The 16952-nt window shown below is 40.8% G+C and overlaps 2 protein-coding genes across 5 annotated transcripts in view; one reads left to right on the top strand and one right to left on the bottom strand.

Annotated features, from left to right (window-relative positions):
* Nucleotides 1–16952, bottom strand: part of CKAP5 (cytoskeleton associated protein 5) — a 122631-nt gene that overhangs the window by 102524 nt on the left and 3155 nt on the right. The gene's annotated exons all lie outside the window — the stretch shown is intronic.
* LOC136388700 (translation machinery-associated protein 7-like) lies at nt 1323–1842 on the top strand. The gene has a single exon (XM_066360520.1). It carries the CDS (start codon nt 1334–1336, stop codon nt 1526–1528), a length of 195 nt encoding a protein of 64 aa, XP_066216617.1. The 5' UTR covers nt 1323–1333; the 3' UTR covers nt 1529–1842.

Raw genomic sequence — 16952 nt, 5'->3', positions numbered from 1 at the left:
TGAGAAACCTAAGGGATATCATTTATTTAATCTTTGAGGGCTTTAGTGTTCTCATGCATAAAACAAGGAGTATTAACAACTCTCCTACCTCTAAAATTTTATGAAACAGTGTTCCACATCTATTTATGTATAATAAATAGCATGCTTGCAATTCCAAGTTCTTCAATTACTAAGCTAGCTGCAGTTAATGTCAAATGTTTGGAAAGTGCTCTACTTCAGTGGTAAAAATCTCAAAGCCCCATTCTCTCTGGCCCTTGGTTAGATAACTGCAAAGGAATGGTAGTTGGCTTTATATTAGAATCACAGAGGCAATAATAATCCACAACCATAGTTGCTTACATGTGAGGTCTAGCATCACTTTCCTTTTTCAGACACTCTAAACCCTGGTAGAATATATTTTGTCCCCAGGCCAAAAAGTTGGCATTCACACAAGCTACCTAAAAAGCAAAATTTTAATTATCAGCCTTTTATGCCTTGGCAAAGAAAGTAATGTGGTAAAAGGTAAAAACACTGATTCAAGAAGTCAGAAATATGAACTGTATTTCTTTCTCCATACACATAGTATTGAGAAGAATTTCTGAGTCATTTAGCACAATTTGTGGCACCAAGTAGTCAGTATCATATTTAGAGTAGGCCTCCCCTAATGGCCTGTGTTCAATTAATGCAATAAAAAGAAAACTACAGACCAATATTGCTGATAAATATCGATGCAAAAATCCTCAACAAAATATTAGCAAAACAAATCCAACAGTACATAGGGTGGGGCAAAAGTAGGTTTACAGTTCTAAGTACACAAAACACAAGAGTTTATTCTTGCCTTATATGTATTATCGTATTATCTGCCATAGGAACAACTGTAAACCTACTTTTGCCCATCCTTGTATTAAAAGGATTATATAGCAAAAAATAAAGGAATTATATAGCATAACCAAGTGAGATTTATTCTTAGAATGCAAGAATGGTTCAAAATAGCAAAATTAATCAATGAAGCACGCCATAACGTCCTTCACTAAAAGAATGAAGAATGAAACCCACATACATGATCACATCAACTGATACAATAAAAAGCATTTTACAAGATTTAACATCCTCCATGATTAAAAAAATATTCAAGAAACTAGGAATAGAAAGAATTTGGTCTTTACTCCCCAATGAGTGCTATATCTAGATGGAAGTTTTCATTAGACTTTTTTTTTAAGAAATGTACCACATTTAAAAGGGGGGGAGGGGAATCAAAAGAAAAGTGTACTTATAGCATTGAAATACGTTCTAAAATCTGCAAACGAGACTCATAATGCAAGTAGATAAGAATATGAAATGAGCGGCAGGCGCCATGTCTGGCCGCGAAGGTGGCAAGAAAAAGCCCCTGAAGCAGCCCAGGAAACAGGCCAAGGAGATGGACGAGGAAGATAAGGCATTCAAGCAGAAGCAAAAAGAGGAGCAGAAGAAACTTGAAGAGCTAAAAGCGAAGGCCGCGGGAAAGGGCCCCCTAGCATTGGGTGGAATTAAGAAATTTGGCAAAAAGTGAGCTGTTCCTTGAGCCTGGGGCAATGGTGATGATCCTTAATTCCATTCCTGTTTTAACAACTGGATTCCCTGTCATAACATCTCTTGCCACGTATAGCTAGAATGAAGTGTTGTCTGGAAGCCTATTGTATATTTAAGAATAAACTTTTGTAAAAAAAATGATAATAACCACTTGTAGTGGCTCGCTCATCTCTTTAGTTCTCACTCTGCCATTTCAGCCTTAGCTGTGCGGTCAGAGCAAACCCAGCCAGAATCCTGTCCAAGTGTGTTCTTAGTCTGTACTGCCCCAAATTCTGTACACCTGAATTAAACCAACTCATTTGGAAAAAAAAAAAAAAAAAGAAAGAATATGAAATGATAAAAAACAAATGGTACAAAAAAATCACACAGCAAAACTGATTACAGAATAAGATATTCTAGACAGCAAAGTCTGCCAGTATCAGAGATTTATTCCTGAAACACCAATTATTTTATGTGACTTTTTTCATCTTAATCTAAGAAAACACATAAACCTCTTAGTCTTCTTAAACAAAGTATAGAGATAACCATTTAAACTCTTCAGGATAATTCATTGGAGTAATCAATGCAGCAATAGCCTCAAGATCTACTGGCACAGAGGTATGAGGGACTCATATACCAAAACTAAATAGTCCCATTGTGGCTTTTTGAATTTTAATGTTTTATATTTTGTAGCTCTCCTTCTTTAATCTTTGTGAGCAAGCTAATATTTCTAGTTAGCTTGTAGCAGTGTCACCTTTGTAATTTTAGCTCTTGATTTAAAGAACCAAGCACTCCTTTATTTTATTTTATTTTTTATTATTTTTTATTTTTTATTTTTTTAGGTGAGAGAAGGGGAGGGAGATAGTGAGGCAGACTCTCACATGCGCCTGGACCGGGACCCACCTGGGAACACCATCTGGGGCCAATGCTAGAGTACCAAGCTAAGGGCTGATATTCTCCAACAGAGCTATCCTCAGCACCAGGGGCCTTGCTCAAATCAATAGTGGAAAGAGAAGAGGGAGAGAAGGCGGAGAGGGAGGGGAGAAGAAGCAGATAGTCACTTTTCCTGTGTGCCCTGACCGGGAATCGAACCTGAGAGATCCATACGCCAGGCCAACACTCTATCCACTGAACTACTGACCTGAGCCAGAACCAAGCACTATTGTGCATAAAATAGTTCATTAAAGAGGAAGTAGAATCTACTTGAGGAAAGTCAATAAAATTTGTGATTTTTGCTGAAAAGACATTTTTGGTTTATTGCCTGATAGTTGACTTTCAGATAAACAAAATACTACTTTAAGTCTTATGACTAAAAAAAGGAAAAGAATCCACATTAAACAAATGAGCTGCATTTCAAGAAAGACTTGAACTTTCTCCTCATCTTTATAGAAAGAACTTAAAACTCACTTTACTAACAAATCTCTAAGAAATACAGTCAAATTATCAAAATAGATTTCTCTTTTTGTTTGTTTGTTTGTTTTTCTTTCTGAAGCTGGAAACAGGGAGAGACAGTCAGACTCCCGCATGCGCCTGACAGGGATCCACCCGGCACGCCCACCAGGAGGCGATGCTCTGCCCCTCCGGGGCGTGGCTCTGCCACGACCAGAGCCACTCTACCGCCTGGGGCAGAGGCCAAGGAGCCATCCCCAGAGCCCGGGCCATCCTTGCTCCAATGGAGCCTTGGCTGCGGGAGGGGAAGAGAGAGACAGAGAGGAAGGAGGGGGGGGGGGTGGAGAAGCAAATGGGCGCTTCTCCTATGTGCCCTGGCCGAGAATCGAACCCGGGTCCCCTACACGCCAGACCGACGCTCTACCGCTGAGCCAACCGGCCAGGGCCCAAAACAGATTTCTAATCTCAATAAAATAACAAATATCATGTTAGAAGAGAAACAAGGTCTCCATGTCTTATCTAACATCATATCTATGCAAAAATGTCTGACCATTCCAACTTAGAATTAGGCTTTGAATGCAACTCTAAACAAAAATTATATCCCAGGATCAAACAACTGCTATTGTCAAGTAAAGGAAAACAGTATTTTCTGTGACACTTAAAAAGTGTTATCGGCCTGACCTGTGGTGGCGCAGTGGGATAAAGTGTCGACCTGGAACACTGAGGTCGCCGGTTCGAAACCTTGGGCTTGCCTGGTCAAGGCACATATGGGAGTTGATGCTTCCTGCTCCTCCCCCTTCTCTCTCTCTCTGTCTCTCTCTCTCACTCCTCTCTCTCTAAAAAATCAATAAATAAAATATTTAAAAAAAAAAAAAAGTGTTATCAGGGGACCTGACCAGGTGGTGGCGCAGTGGATAAAGCATTGGACTGGGATGCAGAGGACCCAGGTTCGAGACCCCAGGGTTGCCAGCTTGAGCGCGGGCTCATCTGGCTTGAGCAAAAAGCTCACCAGCTTGAACCCAAGATCGCTGGCTCGAGCAAGGGGTTACTCAGTCTGTTGTAGCCCCCCAGTCAAGGCACATATGAGAAAGCAATCAATGAACAACTAAGGTGTCGCAACGAAAAACTAATGATTGATGCTTCTCATCTCTCTCCCTTCCTGTCTGTCTGTCCCTATCTATCCCTCTCTCTGACTCTCTCTCTCTCTCTCTCTGTCCCTGTAAAAAAAAAAAAGTGTTATCAGGGGGAAAAGGTAGATTGCAGTAAAAAGTACTTACAAAAAGGACTTTTGGGGGGCCACAGTTTCCTCTGAAAATTGGTGAGAATTATATAAATTCATGTTTAGTTTAATATAAATACAGATGGAAAGATACAGAAACAATTATATGTATGTGCAAATACATAGGTTAATAATATATATATATTAGGTTAATATACATAGGTTAATATATAATATATATATTACCTAGCTCTAGCTCCTGAAAGGGCCTAGGAACAATGACACCTCAGCAATGAGCACAGTGAGCACCCACATCTTGGTTTCTATGTACCACCGTACAATAAAAGGAACCAAGGCTCCTTGGAGAAATGGCTGATTCTAGGGTTGGGGTAGGGAAAACATAAAATGAGCTTGGAGCATCTTGTAGTACCAGGAAGTTAGGAAATGCTCAAAAAGAAAAAAAAATGGGGCATGTCAAATGGAAACAGGAGACAACCGGAAAGAGCTCCCAATGGTCAAAGTTGGAACAATTTGATCAAATAAACAACACAGAATAAGATTATAACTGAAAGTACAAAGCAGATACACATACTGATACAGATAAATGGTTTAATAAAGAAATAAATGGGGTAAGAAGAGGCAAATATTCCTTGAGGCAAGAATTCCAAATAATGTTTGTAGATACTCTTCCCTACAGGAAGAAACTTAAGCCCTCCACCCCCTCTGAAAGTGGACTAGACTTACTTTCAAAGAATAGATATAGAAAAGGAAAACTTGGCCCTGGCCGGTTGGCTCAGTGGTAGAGCATCGGCCTGGCGTGCAGAAGTCCGGGGTTCGATTCCTGGCCAGGGCACACAGGAGAAGTGTCCATCTGCTTCTCCACCCCTCCCCCTCTCCTTCCTCTGTCTCTCTCTTCCCCTCCCGCAGCTGAGGCTCCATTGGAGCAAAGATGGCCCGGGCGCTGGGGATGGCTCCTTGGCCTCTGCCCCAGGCGCTAGAGTGGCTCTGGTCGTAGCAGAGCGAAGCCCCGGAGGGGCAGAGCATCGCCCCCTGGTGGGCAGAGTGTAGTCCCTGGTGGGCATGCCAGGTGGATCCCAGTCGGGCACATGCGGGAGTCTGTCTGACTGTCTCTCCCCGTTTCCAGCTTCAGAAAAATACAAAAAAAAAAGAAAAGAAAAGAAAAGGAAAACTAGTAAAATTACTACTTAACCTGGCAAACACTAACTTAACCAAGTGATGAAGGTTAACATTATCAGTGACATCATAGATATCACATATTCTGATATGAAATGATGATATTCTGTGGCATTCTTTCCCCAAAACACATAACCTTTGGCAAATACTGAGAAAAACATCAGACAAACCCAAAAGGAAAAAGGTTTCCACCTTTTCTCCACAAAATAAACAACTAGTACTCCTCAAAACTGTCAAGGTTATGAAAACAAAGAATGTCTGAGAAACTGTCAAGATCAGAGAAGACTCAAAGAGATGACAACTAAATACAATGGGTTACCCTGGAGTGGATTTGAAACAGAAAGGCAAGATGAATTTTAAAAACCTGTAGAACTCTAAACAAAATCTAGAGTTGAGTTAAAAGCAATGCATCAGTGTTGGTGTCTTACTTTTGACAAGTAGTATACCATGTGAGATGTTAACAGGAGGGGATATGGGGTAAGACGTATACAGAAATTCTATATATCATCTTTGCAACTTTTCTGCAAATCTAAAATTATTATGAAATAGAAGTGTACTTTTAAAAGTTCCCTCTTTAAAAAAAAAAATCTCTCACCCTGGTTGGATAGCTTGGTTGGTTATAGCATCATCCCAAAGTGCAGAGGTTGCTAGTTCAATCCTGGGTTAGGGCACATACAGGAACAGATCTATATTCCTATCTCTCTCTCTCTCTCTCCTCCCTCCCTTTCTCTTTTGCTAAAATCAATAAATTAAAAAACAAAATTAAATTTAAAAAACACACCCTAGCTGGTTTGCTCAGTGGATAGAGTGTTGGCCCATCGTCCAGACATCCCTCGTTCAATCCCGAGTCAGAGCACACATGAGAAGTGACCATCTGCTTCTCTTCCCCTCCCTTTCCCTTTCTCTCCCTCTTCCCCTCTCGCAGACAGTGGCTGGACTGGTTCAAACATCGGCCCGGGCACTAAGGATAGCTTGGTTGGTCCAAGCATCAGCCTTAGACACTGAGGATAGCTCAGTTGATTCAAGTATTGGCCCAGACAGGAGTTGCTGGGTGGATCCCAGTCAGTCACATATGGGAGTCTGTCTCTCTAGCTCCCTTCCTCTCGCTTAAAAAACAAACAAACCAAAAATATAAAAAACATTTCTCTGCACAAAAAATGAAATCTATGTTATAAAAAACGAAATTTTTTTGGTGACAGAGACAGAGAGAGGGACAGACAGAGACAGAGAGACAGGAAGGGAGAGAGATGAGAAGCATCAATTCTTCATTTTGGCTCCTTAGTTGTTCATTGATTGCTTTCTCATATCTGCCTTGACTGGGGGGCTATAGCAGAGCAAGTGACCCCTTGTTCAAGCCAGCAACCTCTGGGCTCAAGCCAGCAACCGTGGGGTCATGTCTGTGATCCCACTCTCAAGCCAGCAACTCTGCACTTAAGCTGGTAAGCCCACACTCAAACTGGCAACCTCGGGGTTTCAAACCTGGGTCCTCTGCATCCCAGTGGACGCTCTATCCACTGCACCATCGCCTGGTCAGGCAAAAAAAAAAAAAAAGAAAAAATTTTAAAGAGGGAGCACTAGACAGACACCTACTAGAATGGCAAACAAACAAACAAAAAAACCCAGATAAAATTAAATGCTGACAAGGGCATGGAAAAGAAACTCTTAAGTCACTGCTGTGAAAATGTAAATTGATACAGTCACTTTGGAAGACAGTTTGGCAATTTCTCACAGGCTAAACATTATCATACCATATGATCCAGCAATCTCACACCTAGTTATTACTCAAAAGAATGTATACAAAAACCTGTACACAAATGTGGAGAGCAGCTTTTTTTCATAATTGTCAAAAATTAGAAGTGCCCAAATTATCCTTCAATAGGTGAATGGACAAACTGTGGTACATCCATACAATAGAATAGTATTCAGCAATATAAAGAAATGAGCTATTATATGATAAACCATCAGCCAACATCATTTTAAACGGCATAAAACTGAGGACTTTCTACCTTAAATCAGGAACAAGACAGGGTTGTCCACTCTCTCCACTCTTATTTAACGTGGTGCTAGAAGTTCTGGCCAGAGCAATCAGACAAGACAAAGAAATAAAAGGCATCCATATTGGAAAAGAAGAAGTAAAGGTATCACTTTTTGCTGATGATATGATCCTATACATCGAAAACCCGAAGGACTCCACAAAAAGATTATTAGAAACAATAAACCAATACAGTAAGGTCGCAGGATACAAAATTAACATACAGAAGTCCATAGCCTTTCTCTATGCCAACAATGAAATATTAGAAAACGAACTCAAAAAAATAATCCCCTTCACGATTGCAACAAAAAAAATAAAATACCTAGGAATAAACATAACAAAGAATGTAAAGGACCTATATAATGAAAATTACAAAGCATTGTTAAGGGAAATCGAAAAAGATACAATGAGATGGAAAAATATTCCTTGTTCTTGGATAGGAAGAATAAATATAATCAAAATGGCCATATTACCCAAAGCAATATACAAATTTAATGCAATTCCCATCAAAATCCCTATGAGATTTTTTAAAGAAATGGAACAAAAAATCATCAGATTTATATGGAACTATAAAAAACCCCGAATAGCCAAAACAATCCTAAGGAAAAAGAATGAAGCTGGGGGCATTACAATACCTGACTTTAAACTATATTATAGGGCCACAATAATCAAAACAGCATGGTATTGGCAGAAAAATAGACACTCAGACCAATGGAACAGAATAGAAAGCCCAGAAATAAAACCACATATATATGGTCAAATAATCTTTGATAAAGGGGCCAACAACACACAATGGAGAAAAGAAAGCCTCTTCAACAAATGGTGTTGGGAAAACTGGAAAGCCACATGCAAAAGAATGAAACTCGACTACAGCCTGTCCCCGTGTACTAAAATTAATTCAAAATGGATCAAAGACCTAAATATAAGACCTGAAACAATAAAGTACATAGAAGAAGACATAGGTACTAAACTCATGGACCTGGGTTTTAAAGAACATTTTATGAACTTGACTCCAATGGCAAGAGAAGTGAAGGCAAAGATAAATGAATGGGACTACATCAGAATAAAAAGTTTTTGCTCAGCAAGAGAAACTGATATAAAAATAAACAGACAGCCAACTAAATGGGAAATGATATTTTCAAACAACAGCTCAGATAAGGGCCTAATTTCCAAAATTTACAAAGAACTCATAAAACTCAACAACAAACAAACAAACAATCCAATAAAAAAATGGGAAGAAGACATGAATAGACACTTCTCCCAGGAAGAGATACAAATGGCCAACAGATATATGAAAAGTTGCTCAGCTTCATTAGTTATTAGGGAAATGCAAATCAAAACTACAATGAGATACCACCTCACCCCTGTTAGATTAGCTATTATCAACAAGACGGGTAATAGCAAATGTTGGAGAGGCTGTGGAGAAAAAGGAACCCTCATTCACTGTTGGTGGGACTGTAAAGTAGTACAACCATTATGGAGGAAAGTATGGTGGTTCCTCAAAAAACTGCAAATAGAACTACCTTATGACCCAGCAATCCCTCTACTGGGTATATACCCCAAAACCTCAGAAACATTGATACGTGAAGACACATGTAGCCCCATGTTCATTGCAGCACTGTTCACAGTGGCCAAGACATGGAAACAACCAAAAAGCCCTTCAATAGAAGACTGGATAAAGAAGATGTGGCACATATACACTATGGAATACTACTCAGCCATAAGAAATGATGACATCAGATCATTTACAGCAAAATGGTGGGATCTTGATAACATTATAAGGAGTGAAACAAGTAAATCAGAAAAAAACAAGAACTACATGATTCCATACATTGGTGGAACATAAAAATGAGACTAAGAGACATGGACAAGTGTGTGGTGGTTACCAGGGGTGGGGGGAGGAGGACAGGGGGAGAGTTAGGGGGAGGGGGAGGGGCACAGAGAACTAGATAGAGGGTGGCGAAGGACAATCTGACTTTGGGCGAGGGGTATGCAACATAATTTAATGACAAGGTAACCTAGACATGTTTTCTTTGAATATATGTACCCTGATTTATTAATGTCATCCCATTACCATTAATAAAAATTTATTTAAAAAAAAAAAAAAAAAGAAATGAGCTATCAAACCACAAAAAGATGTGCAAAAACTTTCAATAGATATTGCTAAGTGAAAGAAGCCATTTTGAAAGGGTACATATTATATTATCCCAATTATATGACATTCTGGAGATGGCAAAACTATGGAAACTATAAATGATCAGTGGTTAGCCTGGGCTAGTGGAGAAAGAAAAGGACAAATAGATGAAGTACAGGGAATTTTTAGGGCAGTGAACTATTGTCAGGATATTGTAATGGTGGATAAATGACATTATTTTTCAAAACCTATAGTAGTTTACAATATAAAGATTGAACTTTAATGTATGCTAATTTTAATATTAGGAGACTGTTCATTTTAAATTCAGGAGGTTGTGGGGTCCCAGAAAAGAATGCAGACTGTGACAAAAGAATCTGTATTACAAATGAAACAACCTCATTGCAGCGGCTGGGGAAAAGATGCTGACCTAGGTAACTTTGGAAATGAATGAAGTCTATAAGATTAAAAGCAAAAGGAATTGCACATAAGCACTGTACTCTAGTTGATCAAGTTCTTTCCCAAGGAAGGATGGGCTAACAATTCTGATACTGCTACACGTGTATACTGGAATTGAATGATTAAGTAAACAAATGGTGGATGGTGAAAACCTGGTTTCTCACTGTTGAAGTGGAAATTCATAGATCAGCAAGGGGAGAAGGCTACAATGATCTATGTGGTAATAGATTAGAGTTGTAGATATCAGTAAGAACTCATGTCTAACTTAATATAGTTACAGATGGTTACATATAGAAACATTTTTAGACATGTATTTATATATACACAAGGTTGCATACACACATATATTTCTTTACTCTGTTAGCTGAGAAGGCATAAAAGAAACAATACCCCAGTAGCAATTAGAACACTTAGAGACTAGATCCTGGTTTCTTATACCATTCTCCAACAAAAGGCACCAGAGCTCCTTGGAGAAATGCTGATTTTAGCATTGTGACAAGAAATATACAAGATGAGCCTGGAGCATCTTATAGTGCCAGTAAGAGAAATGCTCAAAAATAATTAAATAAATACCACCACTACAACACATACACACAGGCACATGCATGCTGCTGTGGGTATGTTAAAAGGGCACAGAAGCCAACTGACAGAACTCCCAATGGGCAAAGTTGGAATAATTTGAAAAACAAAATAAAGTAATATTGGAATAGAACTCAAAACATGAACGATATATCCTTTAATCCATACTGATATACATACTTACTTGACTAAATTAAAAATGATAAAAGAAGCCCTGGCCGGTTGGCTCAGCGGTAGAGCGTCGGCCTAGTGTGCGGAGGACCCGGGTTCGATTCCCGGCCAGGGCACATAGGAGAAGCGCCCATTTGCTTCTCCACCCCTCCGCCGCGCTTTCCTCTCTGTCTCTCTCTTCCCCTCCCGCAGCCGGGGCTCCATCGGAGCAAAGATGGCCCGGGCGCTGGGCATGGCTCTGGGCCTCTGCCTCAGGCGCTAGAGTGGCTCTGGTCGCAATATGGCGACGCCCAGGATGGGCAGAGCATCGCCCCCTGGGGGGGCAGAGTGCCGCCCCTGGTGGGCATGCAGGAGTCTGTCTGACTGTCTCTCCCTGTTTCCAGCTTCAGAAAAATGAAAAAAAAAAAAAAAAATGATAAAAGAGAGGCCCTGGCTGGTTGGCTCAGCGGTAGAGCATCGGCCTGGCGTGCGGGGGACCCGGGTTCGATTCCCGGCCAGGGCACATAGGAGAAGCGCCCATTTGCTTCTCCACCCCCCACCCCTCCTTCCTCTCTGTCTCTCTCTTCCCCTCCCGCAGCCAAGGCTCCACTGGAGCAAAGATGGCCCGGGCGCTGGGGTGGCTCCCTGGCCTCTGCCCCAGGCGGTAGAGTGGCTCTGGTCGCGGCAAAGCGACGCCCCGGAGGGGCAGAGCATCGCCCCCTGGTGGGCAGAGCGTTGCCCCTGGTGGGCGTGCCGGGTGGATCCCGGTCGGGCGCATGCGGGAGTCTGTCTGACTGTCTCTCCCCGTTTCCAGCTTCAGAAAGAAAAAAAAAAAAAAAGATAAAAGAGAGATAAATTTTCCATGCAGAATAATTCCAAATAAATTATGTACATACTCCACCCCAAAGGTCAGGGAGACTAACTCCTCACTCCTTAAATATTGACCATGAGGACAGTTTGGGAAGGGAACAAAGAGTAGTTTAACAGTAGAGAAACCTGACAAATAGTACTTCAGGCAGGTGACCAAAGTCAAAAGCAATAGTCATACGTCATGTTGATAGTACGTACCTGTGGTATATGATAAATGGGATACTTTATGATCTTCCTCCCAAAAACCCATATCCCAGTCTAATGATGAGATAAATGTCAAATAAATCCCAAAAGAGGGACATCCTATGATATACTTGACCAGTACCCCTAAAATTTTCTGTAAATTTGAAGTTTTCTTTTTTAGCAAGACAGAGAGAGAAAGACAGAGAGAGGGACAGACAGGTAGGAAGGGAGAGATGAGAAGCATCAATTCTTCATTGCAGCACCTTGGTTGTTCATTGATTACTTTCTCATATGTGCCTTGACTGGGGGGCTACAGCAGAGTGAGTGACCCCTTGCTGAAGCCAGTGACCTTGGGCTTCAAGCCAGCGACCTCTGGGGTCATGTCTATAATCCCACACTCAAGCCAGAGACCATACGCTCAAGCTGGATGAGCCCACACTCAAGCCAGCAACATCGGGGTTTTGAACCTGGTTCCACTGTGTCCCAGTCCAATGCTCTATCCACTGAGCCACTGCCTGGTCAGGCTAGATTTGAAAGTTTTTAAAAATTGGAAAAAGTAAAAGTAGAGGGATGGGGAGCCAGATATACCTTTCCTCTCAATAGACACAAACATTAAAACTATCATTTTCCCGGCCCAGGCTGGTTAGCTCAATGGTAGAGAGTCAGCCCGGCATGTGGAAGTCCAGGGTTTGATTCCCAGCCAGGGCACACAGGAGAAGTGCCCATCTGCTTCTCCACCCTTCCCCCTCTCCTTACTCTCTAGCTCTTCCCCTCCCGCAGCCAAGGCTCCATTGGAGCAGTTGGCCCATGCCTCCACCTTAGGCACTAGATGGCTCTGGTTGCAACAGAGCAACGCCCCAGATGGGCGAGCACCGCCTCCTGGTGGGCATGCCTGGTGGATCCCAGTTGGGCGCATGTAGAAGTCTGTCTGCCTCCCCCCTCCTTCTCACTTCAGAAAAAATACAAATAACAAACTATCATTTTCCCAGTTTTTTTAGTTGAAGACTTTCCAGATGTGTCTGAGACACTGCTCACATCCAAAGACAAGGCAATGCAGCCAATTTAGTTATATACTGTATCATTAGATCACACAGAGAAGACAGACTATGATGGTTTTGCCAATTTTGTTGAACAAATATTTTTTGACCACCTTTTTTTGTTTCAAGGATTATATGAGGCACTGAGGTAACCTCACAGATGGGGGGGGGGGATCTGTGCTCTGCTTTCATTTTTGTGAGGAAATCAGACAATATACAAGCAAACAAATAACCTATCAGGTAATTATAAATCCTATGAATTAAATAAAAAAGAAAACTAAAGTAAAAGTGACCAACCAAATGGGCTACTCTAATTGGGAGCTGAGAAAATGCCTCTTTAAGGAGATGACATTTGAGTTGAGACCTGAGTAGAGCCTGTATACAAAGACAGCCTTGAGGTAGGGGTACAGCAGGGTAAGAGGTTCCAGAAAGAGAACAGCAAATTCAAAGGCCAAAAAGAATATGCTAATGTGATTGAGATCTATAAAGTAGACAGGGGAACTGCCCTAACAGGAATGAACTAAGTAACATATTCTAAACTCTAGAGCAGTGGTTCTCAACCTGTGGGTCATGACCCCGGCGGGGGTCGAATGACCAAAACACAGGGGTTGCCTAAAATAAATATGTATTTTCCGATGGCTTTAGGCGACCCCTGTGTTTTGGTCCTTCGACCCCCGCCGGGGTCGCACAGGTTGAGAACTGCTACTCTAGAGGTAAGAATATGAGAACTGTTTAAGAATCTCAAACCTCTTCAACACTGACCACCAGGAATCCATCAATGATAATTAGATCAAGATCTTAATTTTATGCTTCCTTATCCACCCCCACCAACTGTCACAGCTGTCCCTCTCCCATATCGTAAATACTATATTTTAAACTGCTCCATCTTCCCTCTAAAAACTACCATGCCTATCATCCATATTTCATCATGTCTCTAATAGAAGTATTAACAAAACAAGGGAGATTCCATCCAGAAATTGCTCCTGAATTCTTCCTAACAGATCCTATTACAGTGGTACCTTGAGATACAAGATCAACATACAAATTTTTTAAGATACGAGCTACGACTCAGACCATATTTTTGTTGAAGATCCAAGCGAAATTCCGAGATATGAGTCGTAATTTGGGAAGCTGCCGCAGTTATAGTTTTGTTTAAAGTAAAGAAAATGCAGTTTTAGTTTACATTTAGTGTTAAGAAAGTACAGTTTTAGTTTACGTGTCTACAGTGCCTGCATCCCTTCCTCCCTTCCTCCTCCACTATTCGCCTCTGTTAGCCGCACTCATCTGTCTCCAAGGTAAGAATACAGTACTAAATAACCCTTTTTTCTTTTATTTCATACTAGCTGTACCTGGCCACATGTTGCTGTGGTTCAGTCTGGTTAAATGGAAAAGAAAAGAGAAAGCACGCGTTCCTAATATGTTTAATATCACAATGCTTATGGATATACAATATTTTCTGTTGTTCCATTGTCTGTGCAGATATAGAGATTGTCTGGCTTGCCAACTCTAGAACACGCAACATATAATTGTCCATGTGAGAAGCAATCCGTGTCTAGATCTAAATCACACAATTCTAAAGATTGGCCCTGAGCTTTGCTGATGGTGATTGCAAATGCCAATCGAATTGGGAACCGCAATTAAATAGAAATGGCATATCCATTAGAATCATAGGAATGCAAGGAATGAGGACATCTTCATCTTTGAAAGGTCCTGTTAAGATTGTTGCTTCTATAACGTTGCTCATTAATTTTTTTACTGCAAGCCGCGTGCCGTTGCAAAGCTTTGGCTGGTTGATATTTCGCAACATGGCAACTGCATGCCGATTTTCAATTGCAGTATGTGCAGTGGCATCCCTGGCAGATAGAGTGAATTCAAAAATTCTGTTGGATAATTAACCACTTCATCTGCTTCCACAACAGAGTCGACGAACTTGTATGAGACTGCCTCACTTTGAATGTTAGACTGAATAATATTAAGTTCGTAAACATCTTTGTTCTTGGCCGCAAGAATAGCTCGTTCACTCAGCCAATCAATATTCTTAAAATTGGTTTGAATATTGGGAAATACTTTTTCAACCAATTCTTCTTTTGATGTCACTAAATTGCAGAAGTTATGAGGCAATGAAATTTGTCCTGAGGTCAAATCAACCAGCACCTTTCTGTTCCCAATTTCCATCAATTGATGTGAGAATATCTCAACTAATCGATCGTTTTGCAGCTGGACATGCAGCAAATTTTAACGTCTTTATATGTCACCACAAAGTGGTATTTCAGGCAAGCATTTATTTCATTCGCTGGTGTCGATCGAGGAATTACAGGTAATGTTTGCCTGAAATCTCCTGCAAGCATTATTAATGCGTTCCCAAATGGTCTGATGTTTCCACACAAATCTTGCAATGATCAATCAAGAGCCTTAAGCAATTTTTTGTGCGCCATTGTGCATTCATCCCAAATCATAAGTTTGCATTTCTGCAATACTTTTCCCATGCCAGATGCCATTTCCACGTGGAAATGTTGCACGTGGGAGTTTCAATGAATTGCATGTTCAATGGCAATTTCAAAGCTGAATGAGCAGTTCTTCCACCTGGTAGCAATGTCGCAGCTATTCTGGACGACACAAGAGCTAGGGTTATGTCATTCTGGGATCGAATTGCTGCCAGAATCAATCTAATTAGGAACGTTTTACCAGTTCCTCCTGGCACATTGAAGATTTCTCCAACCCCGTTATTGACAGTTTGCATTATTTGATCATAAATGCCTTTTTGCTCAAGTGTTAGCTTAGGAATATTTGATTGCACATATGAGAAAAGATCACCTGTGTTGTAATTTTGTTCATGACACAATTCTACATCGAACGAGGCAGCAGTAGATCGATTTGGTGATGGTATTCCCAATTGATTGAGAACTATGTTCGTGATTTCTAAGCACAAATCTTCAATCATTATCAACGCTTCGTTGTAGATTTCTGCTATAAAATCCATGTTCGTATTTAAATTTTCCTTGCATATTCGACGGAAAATATCTTCAGCCATGTGCAATTTATATTTCTCCCATAACATTGAAATGGAATCGTAAAATATTTAGTATAGTGTGTGTTGCTTTTACGTCCAACAGATGGCGCTGTTTTTCAACAAAAGCACATTTTTTACCTGTCACAGGTGTGACATCTATATAATAGTAGGTATATAAAAACATTAAAAAGGCCCTGGCCGGTTGGCTCAGTGGTAGAGTGTCGGCCTGGCGTGCAGGAGTCCCAGGTTCGATTCCCGGCCAGGGCATACAGGAGAAGCGCCCATCTGCTTCTCCATCCCTCCCCCTCTCCTTCCTCTCTGTCTCTCTCTTCCCCTCCCACAGGCGAGGCTCCACTGGAGCAAAAGTTGGCCCGGGCACTGAGGATGGCTCCATGGCCTCACTTCAGGCGCTAGAATGGCTCTGGTTGCAACAGAGCAACGCCCCAGATGGGCATGCTGGGTGGATCCTGGTCGGGCGCATGGGGAGTCTGACTGCCTCCCTGTTTCCAACTTCAGAAAAATACAAAAAACAAAATAACAAAACAAAAAACAAACATAAAAACATACGTGTATTCGAATGCAACGTTATGTCAAAATTTTAAAGCAATCGGTGAAGAACTTTCGGAGATTTAAGATTTTGAACAAATAAACATTTACATTTTTATTTATATAGATATTTTGTTATGCATTGTTAAAGTACACATGTGTGTTTCTTAATAAAACACATCTTTTTTCATAATTTCGGAAGGTTTAGGGATGTTTCACAGGGCTGGAACAGGTTAAATCTATTCCAGTTATTTTAAATGGGAGAAATTTGTTTGATATATGAGTTGACTGACTTACAAGCTCGGTTACAGAACGAATTAAACTCATATCTCAAGGTACCACTGTACTTCATATATGTAGTACAACCATAGATTAAAGCAAAGGCACTGAGACAGACTAACTCAGGTTCAAATTCAGGTTTTATCTGTTATATGCTCTTGAACAAGTTGCAAAACCTTTCTAAGATACTATTTCCTCATCTGTAAAAAGTTGTGAGGATTAAAATGATAAAATGTGGTATCCACTAAGTATTCATTCAATAAATGTTAGCTACTGTAGTAAAACTATTTGAGCATTTACTTTGTTCAAGAACCAAAGCCAGGCCAGAGGAGTTATAAAGGCAAACT

This window comes from Saccopteryx leptura, chromosome 1, assembly GCF_036850995.1.
Source record: "Saccopteryx leptura isolate mSacLep1 chromosome 1, mSacLep1_pri_phased_curated, whole genome shotgun sequence".
Taxonomy (NCBI): domain Eukaryota; kingdom Metazoa; phylum Chordata; class Mammalia; order Chiroptera; family Emballonuridae; genus Saccopteryx; species Saccopteryx leptura.
Note: the sequence above shows the minus strand (reverse complement) of the source record. Positions and strands in the feature narration are given on the sequence as shown.